The sequence below is a fragment of the Falco naumanni genome, chromosome 7, assembly GCF_017639655.2.
Source record: "Falco naumanni isolate bFalNau1 chromosome 7, bFalNau1.pat, whole genome shotgun sequence".
Classification (NCBI taxonomy): Eukaryota; Metazoa; Chordata; class Aves; order Falconiformes; family Falconidae; genus Falco; species Falco naumanni.
In genome coordinates, this window is record NC_054060.1 from 70,088,191 (window position 1) to 70,113,424 (window position 25,234).

Genomic DNA, 25,234 nt, shown 5'->3' on the forward strand with positions numbered 1-25,234 from the left:
TTGGCTGAGTCAACATCAACAACACTGAGGACCAGCACACAGCTTTTGCGCCCCCCACAAAATCCTTCCAAACTACTAGGAAGAGATTATCTGTGCTGATTATTATGTTCGTTATTTAAGGACTTACGCAGGTTGTAAGGAAGACGCACTCTATTAAAGCATTCAACAAGACCACAATCACACAAGGAGACAAAATAGTTCAAATTCACATTCAGAAAAAGGAAGAATGAGTGCTGCTGAAACCAGGTACTGAAAGTGCTGTTTTTGATACTAACAGACCTGATAAAGACAAGCAGGGTTTGGCTTTCTATATGCTGTCTTCTACACGCTTTTAAAAGCTCTGCTCCCCAAAGTGACTGCTTCACATGAATGTCTGTAACAGAAGAGGTACTGAACTGTACGAAACCCATGCACGTTTCCGAAACATGCTCAGGCAGCCCTTGGCTAACCCAGTGAAATCCAGCTTTCACAACATAATCAGCATGTGTCCAGCTCCATTCTCCATGTACCCAGCCTGTTTCCAAAAGCCCCCCTCAGGCTAGCCCTATTGGCAGCGTCCTGATGTACTTACTATTCAGTGAAGAACCTGGCAATGCCATACTGACTAATATCTTCTCTGTTCTCCAGCAGCTGGCTCACTGCATCCTCCATGTACGTGAGGACATGTCTTTGAGCTGCAAATAAAAGACAGTAAGAGACAGAAATTAGAATACAAGGGGCCTGCAAAGTCCAGAGCCAGACCAGCCTAGTTGTGTGCCTTACACAACAAGCCAACAAGTATTTGCTCCCTCAGAGAGTAAAGGTTCCATTCTCCCAGATATGGATAGTAAAATTCCTGACCTAAATCCTGCTTTCTTTCCTGGCTACACAGAGTTAATTGCTAACAGTGCTGACCCTTTTTTAAAATCCTCTGAGATTTTGGAAGTGAAGGAAAGGAGTTGTGAGACTGCCTCGCTGGAAAATGCTTACTCAAGAGGAGTTCCTGATCCCTGTTCTGAGTCACAGCCATCTTTCCTATACGGATTGTCAATGCCCATATTGACAGGACTGTTGCAGAGCTTTAGGTGTTCCCTGCCCTTCCCTCCTTACCAAAGCCAAGTAGCTCTAAGTTTGTTCTGTAAAGTTTTTTTTCCCCTAAAGGTGCAAATAAAAGTACATCTGTTTCCAAACAAGCACTGGTGAATGTTCTTGGAGTGGCAGGTGGGGAACATGTCTCAATGCCAAGGAAGATTTATAATGCTCAACAGTCAAGTCTCAAACAACTGCCTAAACCAAACATAAGGAAATTTCAGAGGTGGTGGATCTGCCAGTACCCAGCCACAGAACGTCACTCACTTATAAGACTTCTGAGTAAAGACAGTTTGCTACAACACAAACCATTTTGCTGCTTCTACAGGGGGCAGACTCTGTACTAATCAAGCGTTTTGCCAAGGAGGAAGCAGTACAGATTTGCCACTGAGCCCCTTTGATGTTTTTGGCTAGAAACCAAGCTGGAGCAACAAAGAGCCGAGTCTGGGGTGATGCGCCAGCTACCAAGCAGTAGACTTTCCAAACCTACAAGTTCAACAATCAGAAGACAAGTCACAACGAACCCAGGAAAATCATTCCTAACCTGGAAAGCACACAAACCCTGTTCCCAAAGCACACACCTCCATCCTAAACACGTATGCTACTGCACCTTTGCAAGTAGTGTCGTGTCCTAAAAAGAGCAAGAGAAAACCCTTAGGGGATATAGGAAAGGCAAGGGCTGTTCTTGCTCCTTGCCAATCTGCTCCAGACTTGGCAGCATCATCCCCTCACCAGCAACTGGCCAACCTCAGACCCACATCAATATGCTTCAAACCATTTTAATTTGCGCTTAATATCCTGGTAAGCATCAAGCCTGCGCCACTTGATGCACAGCATGGAAGTCCCTTTCATCTTAGTGTGGGGCAGGTGGACTTCAAGAGAGGCCCGGAAATTATTATTCCCAGTGGATACAGTGATTAAAAGTATGTATGAACATTGATTGCTATCAGGGGATTTCTCTGCCTAGAACACTTTTCAGGACAATGGTAAAATTGGTTAAGCACACCCTGGAAAATACCTTGCAGCTGATAGCAAAATGGTGAGCCAAAGGTTCAAAGATATTATCTGGCACTAAAAGATACAGGGCGTAGCTTTATTTAATTATTTTAATGCAAAGGAATAAATTTAATTTATGTGAGTGATTAAAGAAAAATAGCTCTGCGCACCTGTGTCCCCTGAGGGAGGAATGAGTCGTGCAGCTCAGTCACAGGCTCAAGATAACAGCAACTAGGTAACTTTATTTCAGCTCATCCTTCCTCCCTCTTCATTATGCAGCCCATCTTGCACTCAGAAACTGTCTTCCCAGGCCCCTCTCAAACTGTCAGTGGTACCAGATCAAGCCAGGAAATGTACTAGCAGACAGGCTTCCACTCATCCCAGCCAGCAATAAACTTCTGGTCAGCTGCAAAACCATTCTCCAATCTTCGTGGGAAGGCATACAGTCCCTTCATAGAACAGCCCCATCAATGAAATATATTTTTGTTATTTTACTTCTTTAGAGTCATTAACCTCTCCCCTAAAAGCCTATGGGAATAGACAGGCATGGTCCCACAGTGCTACACAGCCCAATGTGACTGACCTCTGTAACAAACACCTTTAAGTCTGCTCCTGGAGAATAAATTAACTTTCAACCCAGAATTTCAGAAATTTCTGTCACACTTAAAAATGCACACAAATGTATACGGGTCACTGTTGAATACAGTTGCTGATAAAAGACTATTTCTGTTAAACTTTTTGTTGCATGGCCTGACAAAGAACCTCTCTCCCTATTTCCCAGGACATAAGCAGAGGTGTAGGGGAGGGAAGAAATTGGTGAGCAGAGAAGGTGAAAGAAAACAGCATTTCCTTGAGAAGTCTCTCTTCGGCTGCTGTGCTGTTTTCCAGGTAGCCCAGTTCACACTGCCAAACCAAATTCCAGCTCTGGCTTCCTGTTCGCTGGCTGCCCAGTTCCACGGAATGGTGCAAGTAGTATCTTTTATAACCCAACCAACTCTACCCTACACAGAAAAGTCACAGAATAAAATCTAATTTGCAGGCAAGTTCTAGCAGGCCAGAGAGGCAAAATAAAGTGCCAGGAGTCTGGTTATAGCAAAATAGTAGTTCCATAATTTATACAAGTGGTACTTTCCATAACAAACACTGGAACCATAATGGAATATTAACTATTTATGCAAACAGTTAAAAATCTGTGGGGTCCTGTGCAAAATAAATGAGGTGATTCACACATTTTAATAGTTTTTGAAAATTCAAGCCGATGATGGTGTATTGGTATGCATGTTGCTCATACTTTTGAGGCCCACTTTGTAACAAGGCAGCAAGTCCAAATCAGAATGTAAAGCCCAAATACTCACACAACTGTGCTATTACAGCTTGCTGTCTCATTTTCTTCCCGATAGTATTCCAGTATACTGCACCTTCCACAAAGGAGGTATTACAACAGGTTATTACCCTCAGCGCTTATTTATTTATGGCTTATTGCAACAAAGGCTCTCCTCCCTACTCATACAAAACTTTCCAATGCAACCCACACTTGCTAAACTCTTCCCTGGAATCCCACGCAACTACCCCAAAAGGTAAGGGTGCCTGCCATATTCACTTGGTAGGTGCTACTCTTTGCTGTCAAATTTAAGAACAGGCAGCTTTCACAGAAGGATCCAACAGAATAAATTCACAGAAGAGTCTTCAGGTAGCCCATGACCTGATGTTAAGTAGATACCTTTGCACAGAATATCTTAATTCTTATCACTAAACCACTAGCAGCAATTTTACACTTATAACTTCAGTCCAATCACTAGCAATACATACAGTACAGCTCCTCCAAAGTTGGTTACTGTAGCACTTAGGAGAATGGCCTCTGATGGTATTACCACCACACTCACATGCTCACACCCCACCATCACTCATATGTCCAATGTTTAAAGTGAATTTTGGAATTAATGCACTTTTGGCTCAGAACCAAATTCAGGGCTGAGCAGAGGCTGTTCAATTCAAGCGTGGCCAGACCAAGTCATATAAATCTCCTCCAGCTTACAAGTAAAAGACAAAACAAGGATTACATCCACCATCAATTCACAATCTCTATGGACTTCACAACAACAGACTAGACAATCACAACTAATTCCATTTAGACATAACTGCACCAAATCAATTTGCATGTGTTTTTAAAGTAGTAAAAGCAGACCTTTTACAAGCCACCAAATGACTTGTTTCAATCTTCTTATGAGAACAAACAACCTGTTAATTCACAGGCTTGATTACAAATATTGTAAAAACAAGCATTGATACTTAAAAAATCTTGAAGGAAAAGGAAAATCTAACACAAACAATACCACTGCATGAAACAGAATATATACAGTGAGATTCTCAAAGCCAGAAATTCAGGAGGAAGGAAGGACATACACATCACTTGTAGGTAATGACATTGCATACATGTAATATTTATTATTATCAGTAGTGCTCAAGAACGGAGAGGACTAAGACCTTGGAAGTGCCACAGTACTGTTTGTGTCAGTTACGCGATACCTACTTCAGCACATACTGGCAACACAATCACATTAACTATACTGGTTTTGCACATGTTTCCCAGTTTTACAACTTAGATGCATCTCCTTAACGCTACATTGGTAAGAAGCTTCTCTTTCCAACAAGTTTGCCTTTTCTAAAGGCAAAGAAGAAAAACTGAAGATCAGTATACCAGCACACTTACCAAGAAGTGATGCTGCCTGTTATACTTGAAAGAAATAGCAAACATGGGACAGCCAGGAGGTATAATAAAAATAGCAGCAGATGCCACAGAAGAAAAATAAAGTGCGCCAAACGACCTTAAGAAAGAGTACGATTGGAATAAATTGGTATCAGATAGTAAAACACATATCACATACATTGTTTAAATAAGCAGCAGAACAGAGCCCTACAGCAGAGGTAAGGCTTTATTTATCAAATTATTATCAAATCAGCTAGATACATTATTGCTCAACTCTTCATGAGATGATGCCTTCTGGAATGTGAGCTGTCTACCAAAACAATTTGTACCACATACACATAAGAGGGTTTTTCTTTTTTATGGCTGGTTCATTCCTGGCATAACTGAATACATTGAAAAACCAGGAGTGGGAATTCCTGGACAGTAAGACCATTTGCCGCCTCCTCAACTGAAGGGCTGAAAATACACACTATTTGATGCAATTAACGTTATGATTAATTTCAGTTATCAGAAGTTCAAGAGTATAACAAGCTTTAATGTATTTGTAATATTTCTGGCATTATTTTTTTTTTTTTAATTTCTGAGAGCATATTAAAGTAACAGGTAAACACTCTGTCAGGATTTATTCTAAACTGGAGCCTAAGGACACTACTGTATTACGCACATTGGAAAGGCACATCTACAGTAACACAGAATCAATTTCATGCAATTATTACCCAAACAGTAATGAAGCAAGAGGGAATTAGTAAGGATACAAACTGCAAGAATAAAATCATGTCAACTCTGGAAGTTTTTCCAGCATTAATGGTCTTTCAGGATGCTCTTTTTAAACTTTTCCAGTATCATTAGGGATTTAATCTCTTCAGATATCACTAAGGAATGGCCTGAGCAAGAGAAGTATGTAAACAAAACAATCAACCTAAAAGCTAAATCACTGTACAGCTGTAGCTCCTTCCAGCTTTGCACAGCTTCACAGTGTAATTTCCTATTAACCCTCAAAAAAATTGTGTGGGGTTTTTTTGGTTGTTTTTTTTTTTTTAAGGAAGTACAAGTAGACCCTGTCATACCAGAGATAACACTACAATGTCTGACATGCGCTGTTTACTCACGAACACATGCTAAGTGGTCAGACATCATAACTACACCTTATTTCATATGTTCACAGTTTCAAAACCGCTTTCAACAACAACAAAAAAATGGAAGTATAAACTGAAACATTTCTTAAATCTTGACCATAACTGAAAATTTGTTTCAAACAATTAATGAGCATATTAGTCACAAACCACAACATTGTACTCTTTCAGTTTGCACTCATGAGGCTGCACACAGACCGACTTAATTGTCCAAGTCCTTCCAGCAGACCATCTCCTGCAAGATGTTGTACAGCTGCTAGAAATCACCACCTCGCCAAGGAAAAATTCTTGGACTATCCTTTAAAAAAAAAATAAATTACTTAAATCTAAATTTATGCAGTGTATTGTTAACACTGTGGAAGTAATTGCCATCCCATCTTGTTAGAAAGCATTAAGTACCCTAATGGCTCCCTACCTATTGATACTCAAATGCAGAAGGACTGTGTACTCTCCAATACTGGAATTATACCTACATCAGGATCAGATTTCACCTGTTACCTTTCAAGCTAAGATGGAAGTCCTAGCGCAACAGCAAGTTTGGGGATGAAACCTCCATCTTTTGGAGAAAGTACTACAGTGAGTCTAAGAAGATTCAAACTTGACTTAATACTTCTACAGGCAAACTCATGCATCAGTGGGGAAGTCATTCGTCTTCTACATTATACTTCTGCTATCTGGACAACTGAACAATAAATAAATGAATGTTTTTTCTTATAAAGGCATTCTCTTCTCTTTTTTAGACCATAAGCTCTTTCAGACACAGTGCCTCACAGAAGCTCATCAAGTATCTGGACTAAGAGAAGACTCAGTGTCAGCTGAGATGCCTGGATAACAACATGACCTATACATTGATTATGCTCTTAAAGAAAACAATTGCACTTGGACTTTCCAACTTAATATTTCTTAAGACCATTCAGACAAAGAGTAAACCCCAGTGTGGTGAAAATTCATTAAATTAATTACTGCTTATGAAAAAGCCTTTGCCTTTAATTAGGGATCACTTAACTTGGACAGTGAGCTCAGGAAGCTCAAGGACAACTTCAATGAGCAGGTGGTGCTTGTCCTGAGCCCCTCGAACAAGCAAGATATGAGCAGGAACAGCCAGACAATCAATATTGTGTGCAGCTGTGTCATGACAGTAACTCCACCATGCTCGGGCATCTGGCCAACATCCCTGGCATGTGTGAACCTTACGAATCATGTGATACTGCATGCCTGCACTAAGCCAAAACGCAAAGGTTTACATACGCTAGGTGTGTAAACTATTTTTGTTTTTCACTGAGTATAAAGGTGGCAAGCTCCAGGACTAGGTCAGAAGCCTCACCTACAGGTGGACACACCACGTAGGAGTTTTCCCAGTTACCAAGGGACTCCAGGAAGCCAGCTGCAACAGAGCTTCCCAGACGAAGGGTGGGCTTGTATGATGTTAAGGTGGTAATTGGTCATATATCCTTTTCTTAGACTCTGTGATGATTTGATGCTTTCCTCCTATTGCTTTTTTATCATATTGTGCATAACAACTAATACTGTTTCCTTTTATCATAGTGCATGCTATTTTTCCTTTATTATAGTGTAATATAATAAACTGCATTTATTCTTATATGTGATTTGGAATTCATTTTTGCTTGGTATCCAGTCAATCAGCAAAACACCTAGGTATCTGCAAAGTGTCTACTGAAGTTCTGTGCTGGGAGCTACTCAGTTTTGTAAAAGCACCAATACCATGGAATTCTTTCTAATCATGAAGCCCAAGACCTCTTAGGAGAAAGGAGGCAACACAGCCATGTTTCTGGCACCTAACAGCCCCATGCTTTACTGATAAGATACTTCCCTAAGAGAGTATTTCTGTTCTTACATGTCTTATATTGGCAAAGGAAGAAAAGAAAGAACATCCTGGAGCTGGAGAGTAGAGGGAAGGAGTATACAGAGAAAAATAAAATTCAGAAAAATGTGTAGTAATCTGTGGCTTTTTCTCCCTAGCAGGAAAGGCAGGGAGGGAATACAGTTTGAAACTTCAGAAGACAGCTGCATGAGCAGAACAATACACTAAGTGCTCCATTGCCTGCTATAAATAACTGAGCAATCACCAGTTATTAAACCATAATGAGGAAGGCATGGAAAAGTATCTCAAATAGGCCTCATTTTGCCTACTCTAGTTTAAGTCTCATCCATCAAACGAGAAACACATTTTCATCACTATCCCCAAACACTAAATGTTGTTTATTCAGTGGAAATACTGTTTAAAATGTCCTACTAGTTACAACATCTTCACGGTAGCCTTTCTGCCAACTCAACAGACCTCGTCTCCTTTCCTATTCACTATCGGTCATCTCTGTTCTTCTACTTACTGTCTCAAAGTCATTGCAGCATGAAACACATTGCCCTGATTTTTATTTTCCAGGAACTCTGGTGTACCAAAACTTTGCAATTATTTTTCATCTTAAGTGAATGCTTAATTCTCTTTATGTTTACTTCTATTCTAACTCACAAATGTTTTTATTTCCCTCTTTGCATCCAAATTGGATGTGGGAGAATCATCTCAAATAGGATTTTTTTTCCTATTTTCCTGAAAAAAAATACGCAGCAAGTACCATGTAATGTTATTTGGGCCACTCATTTTATTCATTGGCCTGTCTGTGATATTGAAAAAAGAAAAGAGGAAAAAAGTTAGGTGAAGCTTGCCCATTCCAGGTCAGGAAAGATAGTGCCACCTGATCTGGGAGACTCACAGAATACCTTAAGTGGCAGCCTATGGCAACGCAACTTCAGAAAGAAATGACAGGAAATGAAATTTACCACAATTGTTTATAACCCCACATCAGATAATTATATTAACAAGACTTCGAGGCATGCAATAGAACAAATCCAAAGAATGGCGATTTCAGAATGCCAGGTCAATGTAGAAAACATAAATCAAGTTACGAAAATGCTGGGGAGGTGTGTTTACTTTGGGAGGCAGTGGAGACTGCTGAGGTTTTGTTTGTTTTTTTAACCACCTTCCTACTGCTAATACACAATTCCTTCAGTAGGATCTTCAGCTGTCTGGCAAGATACAAAGTTGCACAAAGACAAACATTGTTATTGGTAACATTTACTAATGTTAATAATATGAACATTATATAAATAACAATACCATCAGGTAGCAGAAACTTTTCCCGCTCTAATAAACAACAGATACTGCAAACCAAACAGAAAAACATAGTGATCAACAGAACAGGCTCTTATACAAGTTATTGCTCAACCTCACATGCTCATGGGTCTTTTCCTGACCCCAATGTCAGAATAATTTAGACTGTTTTGTAAAACAAAAAAAGGGAAAAGTAGATCAGTATGCGGAACAGAGATAAAAGGAGGCTCAGTTTAAGTAGGCTAATAAAGCTGCTCACACCTAACAATCCTGCACATCTCTTAGAAGTCTCATTTCTCAACTTCAGATGTGAAACAGAAAACTGGTTTATTCCTAGACTTTAAGGACTTTTAGTCTGCTTCCTAGATTGTTTTGAGCGATTCAATCCTTACTGACAAGTTTCACACTAGTAAAAGTTAAGTGCCTATTTCATTAAAAACAATTAAATGAACCTAAAACCAAGTTGGCTCATTAAAAAAAGGAAATTCTGCAAGTTTCAGCCTACAGCAACTCTAGAAAAGTTATGAGTCTCTCTATAAACGTTGCGGTTGAACATGCTGATGTAGTGCGATTTGAGTAGCACAAACCCAAAGGGTGTATCTACATGGCACAAGCCACACTGTTCTCAAATACCTGAACTAGCTTCAGAAGTGACATTGGCAACAAGAACTTCAGCAAAGTGATTCTCCTGAGAATCACCCCAAACAGAGCACTAAAACTCTTTATTTCTGCTTTGAGTTTCCTTAACACAGGATAGCACTGCAGTTATGTACGTATACGCGATGTACCCAAAGAGCAGCCTAGCAGCAAGTGCACGGATTCTACTCTAAGACAAGTTAGATCACTCCTTTGCTTAAATATTTAATCTCTCTTTAGTGCTATGATGTGCTGTGAAAGACAGTTGGATGCCCACTCTTTGACACTATTGCTAGGCTAAACAAACTCAGCTCTTTCAGTCTCCTCCCTGCAAGGCAGGTTTTCCATTTACTGGAAGCCAGCAGTGTTTCTCCAGCCTTGTTCCATTTTGACTTATCAGAGACAGCAATATTATGATGGAACAAGCAGCGCAAACCAATCCATGCCATTTCTGACCTTCCCTTGTACAAGAAAGCCACAGTAAATTATGTATACCTTTATAATAGTTATTACCAAACAGCCTCTTGGGCCTAGAAAGTAATGGCTGAAGAGTTTCACTTCAAAAATGTTGTCTTGAACACATTCCAAATGCTTACTACTTGTAATTCATCTCCTCTTTAGCAATTAAATGAAGTCATATTGAATTTATTCCATCCTAATTATTTTTATTTGACACATTAACATTGAATCACTTTGCTCCTTAGTTTCCTGGAATATCAAGCAATAACACAAACTGTTAGAGCAGGCTTAAAAGGATGCAGTCGCCAAGACAGCGGCTGCTTCATAAATTATTTCCATTTTATGCAGGAAACATTACTTCAGAAGAAAAGCCAACATTCAAAACCATCTCCTAACAAAAGAACGAACACTCATTTCCAATGTTGGAATATGAGCATAAAATACAGTTGCTCACATAGACCTGCGAGCAAAACAGATTGATAATGTGCTAAGTGAGGTTCCAGCCTGCCAGGGAGCAGGTGCCCGTTGTTTGTTCCTACCCACACCGTGCAGACGAGGCGGGGAGCAGGCCGCAGCTCCCCCCCTCAGGCCGCTGCCCACCCCCCTCAGGCCTCCGCTGCCTTCACGGGGACCACCGGAGGGGAGCTCCCTGCGCCCCAGCGGGCCCCGCAGCCCCCCCACCTCAGGGGAGCACCCGGAGAAGCAGCTCCCTACACACCGGGCTGCAGCCCCCCCTCCCCAGGCGACAAGGCACACGGGGAGTCGCTCCGACCCAGCCGGGGGGCACGCCGCGGGCCTCAAGCCGCTGGCCCCCGGGAAAGCTGGGCCAGGCCGCGGCCATCCCCAGCCCCGCCGAGCCCTCCCCACGGCGGGCCGCAGCACACCCGGCGGGCGGGACCCTCGGGGCGCCGTCCCGCTCCTCACCCAGGTACTCGGGCCCCGGCAGCGAGAGCCGCTCGGGGCTCAGCATCCTCCCGCCGCTGCTCCTCCCCAGCTTCCGGCCGTTTCCAAGGCGCCCGACGCTCCCAGCGCTCAGGGCCCGGCGCCGCTCGGCCGCTCGGCCCGGCTGGGAACACGCCCCCGCGCCGCCAGCGTTCCGCGCCCAAAAGCGCCCGGGCACGCGCGGCTGCCTAGCCCCCGCCTCGGCCCCCATCCCCGCCTCGGCCCTCGCCTCAGCCCCGGCCCCCGCGTCAGCCCAGCCGCTCCGCACAGGTCAGGGGTGCGGGCCAGGCCGGGAGTTGCCTGGTGGGAAGGGTCCCTGGAGGATGGTGGTGACATGGCGGCCTGCCCCTGAGGAAAGGGGCTGCAGGCAACATGGCAGCCTGGCTGGGAGAAAGGGGTGGTGGGCGATGCCCAGGGCAGCGTGCTTCAGGGCTGAGGGGCGCCTCAGCGGGGCAAGGGTGAGCGAAGCTGAAGAGCCAAATGGCAGAAGGAGATTTGTGTGTAAAGGCATTCTGGTTAGATTTAGGTGGGAAATCAGGAGGTGCCCAGTGCCAAGGGCTGTTGGGCCTACAGCTGTTGGAAAAAAGACTCTAAATTTAATAACTGGAGCGCTGGGCCCAGTGCTGGGCTCCCCAGTTCCAGAGGGACAGGGAGCTGCTGGGGAGGGGCCGGGGGGGCTGCGAAGGTGGTGAGGGGCTGGAGCATCTCCCCGGGGAGGAAGGGCTGAGCGGGCGGGGGCTGTTCAGCCTGGAGAGGAGCAGCTGAGAGGGGATGTCACCCACGGCTGCAGGTATCCCCGGGCGGGTGCCCAGGGGACGGGGCCAGGCTCTTCCCAGCGGTGCCCAGCGACGGGACGAGGGGCACCGGGCACAAACCGCCACACGGCCGGTTCCCTCTGAGAGGGAGGGAGAACGTGTGTCCCTGGCGGGTGGCGGGGCGCTGGGCCGGGCTGCCCAGAGCGGCTGGGGAGGCTCCTTCTGCGGGGCCATGGTGCAGCCTGCGGGGAGAGCCTGCGGGGGGGGGTGGGGATGGGGGCTCAGGGGGCACTGCCCGCCCCAGCCTCCCTGTAATTCTGTGATTTGAAAGCGAACAGTAATAAGTTAATGAAGGGCACTGTGTAGCACCCTTGTCCCAGAGAGCAGGGGCCGAACAAGGTGACCAAAGAGGTCCTCTCTAGCTGCATCCAGTCTGTACGATACCTGTGCTGTTTTTTGCAACCCTTGTGCTCAGGAGAGGGATCTATGGGGAACGTCGGAAATCATCCTTTGTTCACATGGAAGTAGAAACGAGCAGAAAAGTCCTGAGCCGCGGGGCTCTTTCTGTTCTTGTCTGGGAATGACCCTTGTTGCAGGGATGTAGGAGAGGCAGAGCTCTTCTCTTGGCTGCAAGCAGGCGGGCTGGACTCCTCTTCCCCAGAAGCTGATGGAACAAAAATTCCTAGATTACTTTGCAGTTTCTTGCATCACCATTAGAAAAATCCCAGCCCAGGATGTAATCCCAGTAGTTAAAAAACAAAACAAAACAAAAAAAAGCCAAACCTGGAAGTGGTGTCTATGTTTTTACTAACAAATGCAAAAGAACAGAAATTAAATAAACCACTTGTGCATGCCTATAACCTGCCTTTATTCCACTGCCCACTGGAGTGAAGAGCTGAGTATGGCTATTGGCAACTCAATTTTTAACCTATACTCAAAGCACTGCCACAGTTAAAAAGAGCAAACAGGATGTTACAACTTTACCTATTTATATTCCCCCATGAAATTGCCTGGACCGCTCCACTGTCTTTGGCTTCTTTGGTCTTTAAAAGGCTTAGATATAAATATTTCAAAGATGAGCAAAGAGAATAATATAGGGAGCAGACAATGAGATGCTCCAGCATGAAGAATGATACAAAAAATGTAAGATTGTCTTAAAGGGGATAGGCATAACATAAAAAAAATCATGTTATCTAAAATGATTTGTGTTACAGTGAAGCTCATTAAAAACTCAGATTTGTCAGTTTTGTGCATTTTGTTACAGGCTTTAAATTTAAAGCTGGGAAATTTTTTGTAAGAGGTACTATTAGGTTATAGGATACATTAACACAGGTATTTTTGAGGCCAGGGCTTCAGAACTTAGAAAAGTAGATATTTTCAAGCAGAATGAGAAGACACAGGATTATGTTGTTATATATAAAATCATGGAGAAAAAAAGAGCACAACATCTGTAGGAATATGAAGTATCCTACTTCACAGTGAAGCCAGTTATCTGGGGTTTTAGAAAACATCTTTCCTAACATGATGTCTATTCCATAACTGCTTGCTTTAGGGTTTCTGTCAATTTTCAGTGAGATATCTGGTTCTAGGCCACTGTCGAAGAGGAGAAACAGAACTTGACAGACCCCCTGTGATCATTACGTTCAATAGCACAGTTCCTGCACTTCTAACACTAGTGTCAAGATCTCTATTTTCACGAAGCAATCCTTTATCATCAGCCAGGCAATTTCACTGGTGTTCAGAAGCCAAATCTAAAAGCCTTCCTCTCCCATATCGGTAGTCAGCTGAGCTGGTAGGAGCCTTCCACAGGTTGTGCACTGTTTCTTTTTTTATTTTTTAAACCATTTCTGTAAACCACAATTTATTCTTGATCAATATCTGGAGCAGTCATTTACAGAAGGCCTTTACGGTCCAATTTTAAATACTACATTCTAATATCTATCTGGGATTTTTTTTTCTTGTTACTCTTTGGTTTCTACGGGTTGGGCTATGTTATTTCCTTTAAACCAGCTAAGGGAATCCTTTTGGACAATGAGCCCTTTTGTGGTTTTAATAATGACAAGTTTCAGTAGTAGTGGCGCCTGACTGTTAACAACTCAAAGAAAACTATATAAAAACAAGATGTTATTTCTGGAGCCATTTATAGACTTTCCTGTTTATTATTATTTCTCTCTGACCTTGCCAGAGCCAGGATTAGGTGATATAACAGATCAGCTGCAGCACTCACCTGTTCTCTCACATTCATGACCTGAAAAGGGACAAATGCTGCATGCCTGGCCATAGGTATTAAGTTTGTTTTCCCATGTTGATTTTAGAACCCTAGACTAGTGCATTTTAATAAATAAAGCAGGCTTTTCTGGGTCACTGGAAAACATCTGCAAGTTTAATAGCTGCCCCAAGAGGGGCAAATCTACCAGAGGCTTAATGTTCTTTTGGACCCAGCTGGAAGAGTGATGGTTGAAAAAACCCTTTTTTTCTCTGTCACAAGCCCTTGGTAGATTATCAGAGGTGCACGTCTCACTTCAGGGCAAGCATATGGAGTACACTTTTAGGGTCACCATCTGCCCTGGGAATCATGATGGTGCTTACATCTCTTAACTAAAGTTGCTGAGTTTTGTCTACCAGGGATATTTAGGTATCCAATCAGTCTTTCAGGGAGGATCAGCTGGACTACATTGATAACATTTTGTTCACAGCCTCTTCCAGAGTTAAAGAGACCTTGATTTGATTTAGCATAATTCACTTCAAAGTGTGGTTTAAGTAGTCTTTCAGAAATCATACCTTTAGGTAAACTGGGCTAATTTACTTATATAAGAGTTCATGTGACCACCAGTTTGAAAACAATGGTATAATTTATGTCATGAAAGAAAATTACTTTATCATATTTTGATGCATGGACTGAAAAACTCCTTTCTGTGTCAGTTTTATAAGTGTTTCTCAGCAATTTAGCTTAAATCAGACTTCTGTTTTCCTCCTTTCCTACATATTTTGCTCCCACTATGTTAATTGCTTGGCTTACTCCTTGCTGGTTTTATGTTCACCTTCCTAAATTATACCATAGATGCTGAGCTGAAATATTTTCCTTTTATTAGCCAAAGTTCTTCTGAGAAACAGCTCCTCTTTCAGAGAGAGTATTATATGGAATAATAAACAGGACTAGATATCAAGAAACAAATTCCAGAGGAAATGCCGTGTTTTAAACAGACTGAGTCATTTTGTCTGGCTTCTCTTACTTTTTCTTGGAATGAGATATTTTATTTGCTTACAATTTTAGCAATTATTGCTAAAGTAATTACAATAAAGCCTAGGCATATTGGAGGAAACTTAACTTTTCTATTTTTTTTCTCTTCAGGTGACAGCTGGAAATGCTATCGCTTTAAACATTACAACTGCAACGTCCACAGAACTAGGCTGTGGGCAGTCTTCAGTCCTGTTCCATCTGACTTCTATGAAATTAATGTAAGCCAGTTTCACAGAAACACTAGGAAACTGTTTATCCTTTCTTGTTGATCCCTTGACCATCCAAAGCCTTGTCCTATTTTAAAAAGCTAAGAGCCTGTTTTGTGCAGGACTTAGCTTTTGAGGTTTTGATGGTGCTTTGGGCTTTTTGAGGCTTCCCACACATTTGCCTGTTGAGCTTTACCTAGTACATAACAATTAATAAAATTGCAAGTGTGATAACAAAATGTGTTTTTCTTAAGACACCTGAAAAACAAGTCATAATGAGAGGAGAAAAACACTGACTTAAAGAACTGTCAATCTTTATTGATAATCTATTATTGCAAGTGCCATAGCAGAGGTAAGTTTTGAGGAAAGAGCTGAAGCAATGGAGAATAAGAGCCTCACATGCTGTTATTTATGTAAGTTATTGGAAATCTTGTAAGTGAAATTAAGATTCTATTATGCAATGCAGTTTAAAAATCAGTGGTGCTGAAACTGCATGATTCATTTATGAGTCAGTTGCAAACCCATAAAACCCTCCCATTAAATTTCTGATTTAATAATTACTTCTATGAATTGTGACCAAACTTTGTAAACACATGCACTAAAAATACAATTATCTTAAATTAAAAAGTCAGCCAAGATCACAATGAAATTATGCGATGAAATCCATATTTTCATATTGTTAATTCCTCAGGAGACATTTACAGAGAAAGTTCCAGTACTTTTACTGCTTATCGTAATCCTAGCCTTCTCAAGTTGAATGAACAGTTTATCTGGTTCACATGCAGCATAGTGCTTTTGCATGAGTACACCAATCATTATTCTCTAATAATGCATTATTAATATTAGTTTATCTTTTGGGGTAAAAACTAGACAGATAGGACTTACATTGTTCTTTAAGATCAATGGTCTTTAAAGAAATCGCAAAGTTTCTTACTCCTAACATCTGCCACAAGATGAAGTCTGGAAACAGCTATGTTTTCCAGCTAGTGACAGAACATGACAACAGACAACAAGACAGCAGCAGTTCTCTTAAGTAGCCAGCATTTGTACCACTAAAGGGCTTAAATATGCCTTCTTTAATTGTGAGAATAAACTCAGCCAGTAAGGTGTCATAAGGATGCACGAAACTGTGCTGTGAATGTTATGCCATCATAATTTTTTAAAATTTATTTACTAGCTTACCTGCATTTTAATCTGGATTGCTGAGATATTTTTTCCCCTTGAACTGGTAGACAGAAAGCAAGCAAGCAGAGTTCTGATCTAATTTACAGGTATTTCTGTATTGATGAGCTTTATGTTCACCTGAGGATTTTGGTCTAATCAAGCTCCCAGATCCTTATATTTTAAATATAAGTTGTTAGGAGAAAAAACCTTGAAACATTTTTCTACTCCTCAGACATAGGAATACTTCTAAATTCTGGGTGATCTGCTTATGAGAAGAGGGAATATTATTATGATAGGTTCTCCTGGCACATATTAAATACCTGTCCAAATTCTGTTTGGCTTTGAGCTTAGTGTTAGCAAGCAAAGTTGGCTTTTTTCTTTTTTTTGTAATGGCAAACTGTTGAAAGACTCTCCTTCAGTTTTTGTTCGCATTATCTCGTCAGGAAGGAAAGGACAACATCTTTAAAAGTACTTAAGTGCCAAGCGAGTGACCCTTCTCTGCTGGAATGCTGCCCCACTAATGATGCAGAGAAGAAAAACAGCCATTTCTGGCAGAGTTTGCAGAATCTCTCATGCCAAAAAAAAAAAAAGTCTAAAATGCCTGGTAAAAATAAATATCACTATGAAATTCTGGCATGGGAAGTATTTCTGACAGCCAAAGCTTAGCTCATCCTGGGGGGTAACCCAAGAAGGCCTGCAATTTTCATTCTTTATTCCTACTCATCGAATGTTCCTTGCAAACTTAAGCTGCCAGACTGTGTTATCTATTAGACCAGGTGTCTGTGTGAGAAATTTATAAGTAAATGGCTCTGTGTGTGTGCAAGACAGTAGGCAAATTTATGTGGGAGTGAGCTATTGCTTCTTGGGCTGAAGTAAAGCAGTAACTGATGGCTGTACTGGCCAGCTCATATGGGAAAGGTATATAACTTTCTGTGTGCAGTACAGAGATTTAGCACATTCAAAATACTGTGAAAGTATTTTGTCCTATAACATGTACCTGGAAAAGCAAATGATGAAACCAAGGGAAAAAGAAAAAATGAAAGAAAAAGGATATCACAGATTCATTAAATCGTGGAATTCTTGCAAAACAATCCTTAGTTCTGCTTGTTAGGTACACAAAAGAGAGCCTGAGTGTTTATTAGGGCTGTTGTGAGAAAGCACTGTGGAACCCTGCAGCTATGCAAGAGCTGAAGTCAGTATTTATTTTTTTTCTGAAAGCACACATTGGTATCCCAGTCATTCACTCTGTAATATAAGAGGATAAAGTGATGAATGTTCTTTCCTTTTCCCTCCATAATACTTGAGGTGTTTTCGAGAGTAATGTCTTTTGGAGTCACTAGAGATGATAGAGACCAGAAAAGGATATAATGGTAGGAGTACTTATGAAGAGAAGCTGAGTAGTGTATGGGAGACAGAAAGGGTAGTATGTGAATCACTTACTAAGAGAAAAGATAAGCCACAGGAGACTGAAACAGCAAACGAAGATCATGGCAATTAATTGTAAACAGAACAGAGGGAACATGGAACCTTTTACAGAATATAGTAGCAAATGAAGACATTAAGTTTTATCTGAGAAACTTGTTTAAATTTCTCTCGATTTGTTAACTTTAGCATGCTAGTTTCTAAAACACAGCAAAAGAGATTGACTATTCTGCATTAAAAACTGATAATAAAATGCTAAGTAGTAAGAAAATATCCTTAAGGTTCCAACGCTTAAACTTCACACTGTGTTAGTGAACAAAGAGTTGTTCCTTGAACACTTAGAGTTTAGGTGTGGATCAGAGTTTCCTTCGAACTCCGTGACTAGAAACCATTTCTGATATTTACTAAGCATACTCAGTATACTCTAGGTTGTGTGAAACAAAAACCTGCAGTCTCTATGACAAAGTTTTCACTGTGCATTAAAAGCATGGTTTTGTGCTCACTGAAGTCACCGATAAAATTTCCATCAACTCTGCTGACCCGGAATGAAGCATAAATGGAGATTCAATACACAAATCCACATTACCTTGAACTTTCAGAATGCTAATATTATGTTAATGCGCTTAAGTATCCTAACGTCGCGATGACATGGACATAAGGATACCTGGCTAGCAGGGAGGTTGGACGTGTGTGCATATGCGTGGGTGGCTGATCTCAGACTCATGTGAAGGGTGTGTGCAGCTCTGGATCTTGCTCCCACCTGTGCCTTTATTCAGGTCTCACTTCATGCTGGTAAGAAGCAATTAATTTGTTCCCTCATTCACATTTATCAAGAGCTAATATGAGAGAGGGAGAGGTGTTAAGAGGCGTCTCTGATTCAGCCATCTGATAGGAAAGCAGATGGTTGACATGCCTGTATGTCTTATCAGAAAGACTCAAGGGTTATATCTTGTGCATGCTGGCAGTACTTGCCTAACCCATTATGCCAGTAAAGTATTAGAACTGAATCACCTTCAAGAAAGAAAACACTCTTTATCTGTCTGTCTACGTTTTTACATCTCCATAGTGGCAGGGCTTCTGCAAACAAGAAAGGTTTGTGAGCTGAGGGAAAGATACATTTATGTCTTTCATATCTCACTACTTCTTTCTCTTCCAGGCCTAATTCCTGTATTCCAGTTTTTTGAGAAAGGAAAACTTTGCCCATCAGAGATATTCCACATACTGAGACATAAGGTCACCTTTCTTTCTGATTGTGTGATTGATTTCTATCACAAACTTTTTGTCTGAATACAGAGACTGTTGATGACAGACTACATTAATAGCTTGAAGTCAAAGAAAGAAACAGGTCTTCAGTTCCTAGAAAATGCTTCTCTGTGCAGTAAAAACTAATTTAGGAGCCACAACTTGCTTCTTAGCTTTTGAATGTATTTGGAGAATAAAGGTGGTTAGGCTTCTGTCTTCAAACTGAATTCTTCTACTGCTGACTTTTAAAAGAACATTTTCCTTTTATGCTCTTCCTCTTTTCTCTTCTTTTTTTCTGTGCCAGAGTCAAGGTATTAAGCTGTGCTGTTCCTAAGGCTAGGCCACAGGCTACCTTTGCAATGCAGACATTGTGCAAGGCCTGGGTAATTGCCATTTCACTGCAGGGAGGAGTCTCATCAGGAATAGAAGACAGTGTATTTGCATTATTTTTACATGGAGGATGTAAGGGAACCGGCAAAAGAAGGAGCAGAACCAGCTTGCAAGACACCCAGGAAGAGCTACCATCTCAAAGAAAACATGAAGAAAGGTTTGGTTTGGGGTTTTTTCCCCTAGTTTGAGAGTCAATTTACTTAGGGTTGAGGGTTTTTTCTTTCTTTTTTCCCAGAGTGGAAGATTGAACAGCCTGGCAGGTTGGCTTCAGTCCCACCTTCCAGACACACACACAAAAAAGGGTGGGGTTAGGGGGTGGTGTGTGTGTGTTTCAGATGGATCTGCACTTTGGTCATCAAATTACAAAGGACCTTTTGCAAGATTATTTGTATCGCAGCTTCTGAATGTAGCTATTTCATGTAATCTATAGTTTTGCGGTTTTGCACTGCAAAGTAGAATTAATGGTGGTCCATGAGATAATCACAAAGTTTCCCAAAATAAATGCACACTTGAAATGCTTAGAAGGCAGCAGATAAATGAAAGGTGAAGAAAAGGAAGTAAACATAAGCTTGAACTTCTTAACCTGAATTTTATTTTGTTGTAGATGAAAACAATTGTGGTACCACTGCAGAAGATGCCACGTGATTTACTATTTTCTTAAGAGTAAGTGGGCAGTAGTTTGGGAAACACCGTAAAGGACAATGATGGCAGGATTTGAACATTTGTAACACCTATGGGCGTATCTCGGTATACAGTAGTAGTGCCACCACTTAGAAAACTTCAGGGAAGGCAACGAGGGAAAAAGTGTTAGCATAAAATATAAATCAATGCTAAAATTTCATTTAATATATTTAACACAGAGACCATCATTTACAAACTAGTCACCAGCTGCGAAAGCTGTAGGTCCCTCAGCTCTTTGGAAAATTGAACTGTTTCTTTACATGTCCAGTGGTGAATTCAGAGGTCCAACTGCCTAACTGCATCTTCCTACGTATAGGTAAAAACTTGACGTTTAACTGGTATTCCAAGCTACCACCTCTTTGGTTCACTGGTGATACTGAAGAGAGAACTGATGTGGCTAATGTAGCAGTGGAATAATGGTAGGAATTAAAAGGGCCATTGGAAGATCCCGTAGTCTGATACTACGGAACGCGTGATTTTATCTTGAACCTAGAGCTCTGCTGGGAACAACTTGGTTTTTTCCTGGCTCTTCTGTTTAGTTAGTGGAGCTCACTAGTAATAGAGGATGTGATCAACCGGAGAGTGCAGAGTGTGTAATGGGCTTTCCAGCTAGAATTTTCTGAATTGTATCCGTTATGGAACTTAGATTTGAGAGGGGTCCCAAAGGATCGCCTGGTCCAGCCTGCACTGCATCAAGACTAAATATATGGAGGCTACTACCACCATGCTTATCAACCTTTATTCTTAAAAAAATCCAGTAGAAGAGATTCCACAATCCCCCTAGACAGTCTGCTCCAGTGTTGAAAAATCCGTAGCTGGAATGCTGATCAGCAAAATCTTTTTAAGCTTTTCTTGTCACAAATCAAGTTGACTGTTTCATGTCTTTCTGCTGCAGCCATGGAGGATAGCTGATCAACATCTCTCTAATGAGCTTGTATGTATTGGAAAGCTGCAGCTTGCTTGAAGCTTTTATTTTCTTGACTAGGCAAATCCAATTTCTTCAGCTTTTTCTCAAAGGGTTTGTTTTCTAAACTTCTTGTTCTTGTTGTTATTTTCTTGTTTCTGTTCAGCTGCGTTTGTATTTCTGAGGTGTTCATCCAGGACCAGACATATGCCACTTGGGGCTTCAGTATTAAGAAATCAAACAAATTGTCTTGTATATGACACACATGTTAATGCATTCCAGAATTAAACACATAGTTTGGCAGTGGCATTGCACTCTTGGTTTATATTGTTCGTTATCAGTACAACCTTAAGATCTGTTTTTGCTGTATTTCTGTCTAGTCAGGAATTTACATTGTTTCTTGATGTCTGTTTCCTAAGAATAATATTTTATATTTCTCATTACTGTTTTTTTCCTTGCTGGTTTTTGGATAACCCATCCAATTTGTCAATAGCATTCAGGGTGTCTGATCTCATCCTTCCTAGCATTCACATGCCCTACCATTGTTTTGAGGTTATCCGTTTTTTAAGCACAGATTTTACAAGCATAAACATTGTACCATCTGAGTTGTTAGTGAACTAAACAAAACAGAGCTTGGGACAGACCCTGAAAGGTATCTTTCTGAGGTGCCTTTGCATTTTGATGAATAACCACTAATGACCACCATGGTTTCCTTCTGTCAGATGCCCGCACACCTTCCACTAGTTGTATTTAAAATGTCGTTCTGTGAAAGTGTCTTGTGAGATGGTGCCAAAAGCCATATAAGATGTATCATGTCTGTTGCCTTCTGTTTACCCAGTGAGCTTAATGTTACTTAGAAAAAGGGAACCCAATTTAGCACAAATGCATTTTGCCCATTTTCCATGTGCTTTTTTCATTTATTAATTAATAAATAATAAATTAATTATTTCTATCTCAAATATTTTAACCACAATTGCTCCAAACATTTCTGAACATAGCAATTAAGCTATGTGATCTGTCACTCTCTTCTAGGAAACCTGCGGTGTGGAGAAGCATCTTCCCAAGGAAGAACCCGTTTGAATGCTTAAGAATACTTTGACAGGTAAGACCAAAACAACTGTCCATTCAATTTTTTTCCCTTGTTTTTTTTCCGCTTTTTTTAACCTCTTCTTAAGGTCTCCACAGTTATAAAATAGTTAAAGCATATTTTCCCCTAGTAATCCTACCTGGTTCTGGTTCCTTTCTTGTTTTTCCAATGACAGCGTGCCCTTGGGTCTCTTTCTCCCAACACAGGGTTGCTATTAAAAATTACTCTGAAAGTGATGCAAACTTTTACTATTATTTCATAGTAGTGATTTTCTGTCATTGGACTGGTTTATTTCTCTAATGTGTGTGGGAGAATTATGTCCCAAAATGGTTATTAGGATAATAAACTCCTTCCTGTTCCCTTTATAAGGACTGGTGTTTTTTTTTTGATTAAGCATGTTGTCATATAAATTAATTGTTAATTATATTTTAATTACTTCTTTCTCATCTGTCTTACAGTACTTCCATTATATATCACTTATCAGTGATCTATAAATTATTACAGATTACTTAGTCATGTGCGTCCCTCCTAGCTGTAGGTTAAAGCAGGTACCTACCTTGTGCACGGATTGACGTGCATTCTGATAATTACATAGTCTTTCTTAAAGTTTTTGGTTTGAAAGAGCTAAGTCCTAAGCATATGGCTAAATTTTACCAGCATTATTTAGCAACCCTTCTACTTTTTTTCACCAAAAATACCCAGTTTACACTGCATAAGTCTACTTTACAGTTATCCCTCAAGGATCCCACGTGGAGTCAGGGCTATATTCAGTCATAGTTGTATCAACAGGTAGGTAATTGAGAGGTTTACAATGTAAATTTCCATCTGCTCGACTGCAACCAATTTAGGAGATGGTTATGAAAGACAATAGCATGTGCTTCTCTAACATTTCACCAGGGGATTTCAAAATGATTTAGAAGACAGATATAATTTAGAGAAGTTGAGCTTGGAGAGGAAAGCGATTGCCAGAATACAGCACAAGATGCAGAGGACTGCTAGACAGACTTTAACAAACACAAGTGGGTAAAAACATTTGTTCCCTGGGGAGAGGAGAACTGAAGAGTTAATGAGTGAATTTATTTGTGTTTAGGACAATATTTTTCAAGAGGCTTTTGTTTCAAACAGAGGAAAATACTCGTCTCAACTGCTGGAAGACTGTTCCATGACCTAAGTGTATAATTATCAGAAAGTTCTGGGCCTCGTGTCTGTGCTTTATCACTTTCAGTACTTTGGCATCTAAACTTCTTACAAGCTTCTGTGAGCCTGAAGTTGGCAGGGCTCCCGATTTATACTACCTGAGGATCTACCCCAGTAGAGAATATAAAATTAATTTTGGTTATTTTGCCCTGTATCTTAGGGGGATGCAGTGAAGGGTTTTGCATGCTAGCCAGTCAGCCAACCCCCAGTCAGAGTGATGTTGATGTTTTCTCTCCCTGAACTTCAATCCACTTTTCCCAGCTCTACCACTTCAATTATCTTGAACTCTGGCATCCTGGAGTTTATTCCTTCACAATAACTGCATCTTCTTTCCATGCGTCATTCTGTCACTGCTTCCGAATCAATGTTAGCATAGAGAGTTTTTTAATCTCTCCACCTCAATCAGTCCCTCTTGGCTATCTGTGTTTGTTGTTACTCTTTTGCAGCTTTGTACTCTTTGCCTATCAAATATGTAGAATTCAATGCCATAGTCTATGTGCTGTTGCATTCATGCTACGTAAAGTGGATTGATTCCCATCTTGCAGCAGCGATTCTGCATATAAAGCAATAAGTCTGCATTTTTTTTTTTAATTTGGGGGGCCATATATTATAGATTGATGCAAGGTTTGCTGCTTACTGTTCCTTATGGTGTTCTTGCTCTTGGGAGTTATCCTCAATGAAGCTCTGTGTTGGATTATTTTTTCCTTTCCATTGAGCTCAATTTGTCAAGACTCAGTCCCTGTTTCAATTTTATGTTGACGTTTTTAATAGCATCCCTTGTCTTCACTATTTTACACTTAATTAATAGGAGTGGCAGAATCATCTCAGTCACATGCTGTGCTGTTTACTTGCTCTTGTGATTCTTTAAAGGAGAGGATTAACTGCAGATTGCTCTGGCTTCATCTATATGAAGGCTTTAAATAAGACCATTCCTGTGATTGGCCCTTTGGTGTCAATTTGACAAAATTCCCCATCTTCCCCTGTGGTCCAGAGTTTGGACTATCTGAATCAGGTTTCTATTCAAGTTAATACTTTGAAATCAACCGAGATTAATTATTTGACAACAGTTTCTCGCGTTGCCAACCCTATGTATTACAACGTTGAATTACGCCACAGAGGAACGTAAAACTGGCTTTAAGGATGATGCCCGGTGAAAGTCCGTCTGCTTTTAATTGCAGCGCAGACTAGAAGGCACGTCAGACAATCGTCCAAGTGTCAGTTTCTACCCCTGCAGGCAACGACCCTTGCTCTGGTTTTGGGGTATCCGAGATTCATAGAGCAGCAGCCGTCTCCGGCCCTCCCTCACAGCAGCACACTTGTGATGAACGGAGGGAAAGCCCGGCCGTTTCGCTGCGATAGCGACAGGCACGCCGGGCGAAGCGCTCGGCACCGAGGCGCTTCCAGGCGTTCGGTCCCTGCAGGGGGTTTGGCAAACGGGGACGGGTGCAGGCAGCTGGCACAAGCCGGGAAGCGGTGGCAACGCCTGGGGGAACCGCTGGGCCACCGGGGGATACCGGGCAGCCAAGAGCCCGGAGCGATGCTCCTCGCCAGCTCTGCGGGGCTTGGGGCGGCGGGAGCCCCGGGGCCGCTTTGGGAAGCCCTTCCCCCCCCGCGGCACGGGCGGAGAGGGGCCGGGGGCGAGCCCGGGGGTCTGCCCGCGAGGCGGGCTCCAGCGGGCGGGGATGGGGAGGGGGCGTCCGCCCGCGGAGCCGCGGTCCCTGGACCGCCTCTGCCGCGCCGAAAGTTTGCGAAGTGCTTCGGCGCTGGGGGGGAGCGGGGCGGGGGCTGCCCCGGCGGGGCTCCTCCTCCGGGGCCGGGCCTGGGCCGGGCGGAGCGGGGAGCGAGCCCCCAGCCCCGGAGCTGCCGCGGCCGCGGAG

The 25,234-nt window shown here is 41.8% G+C and overlaps 1 protein-coding gene across 1 annotated transcript in view; it reads right to left on the minus strand.

Annotated features, from left to right (window-relative positions):
* Positions 1 to 11,219, minus strand: part of C7H11orf49 (chromosome 7 C11orf49 homolog) — an 85,115-nt gene extending 73,896 nt beyond the window's left edge. Inside the window, exons 1-2 of the mRNA XM_040599707.1 lie at positions 11,051 to 11,219; positions 572 to 674 (exon numbers count right to left, since the gene is read on the minus strand). Of these exons, the coding sequence (XP_040455641.1) occupies positions 572 to 674; positions 11,051 to 11,096 (149 nt within the window). The 5' untranslated portion in view covers positions 11,097 to 11,219. The remainder of the gene's footprint in view (positions 1 to 571; positions 675 to 11,050) is intronic.
* Positions 11,220 to 25,234: the final 14,015 nt, after the last annotated feature.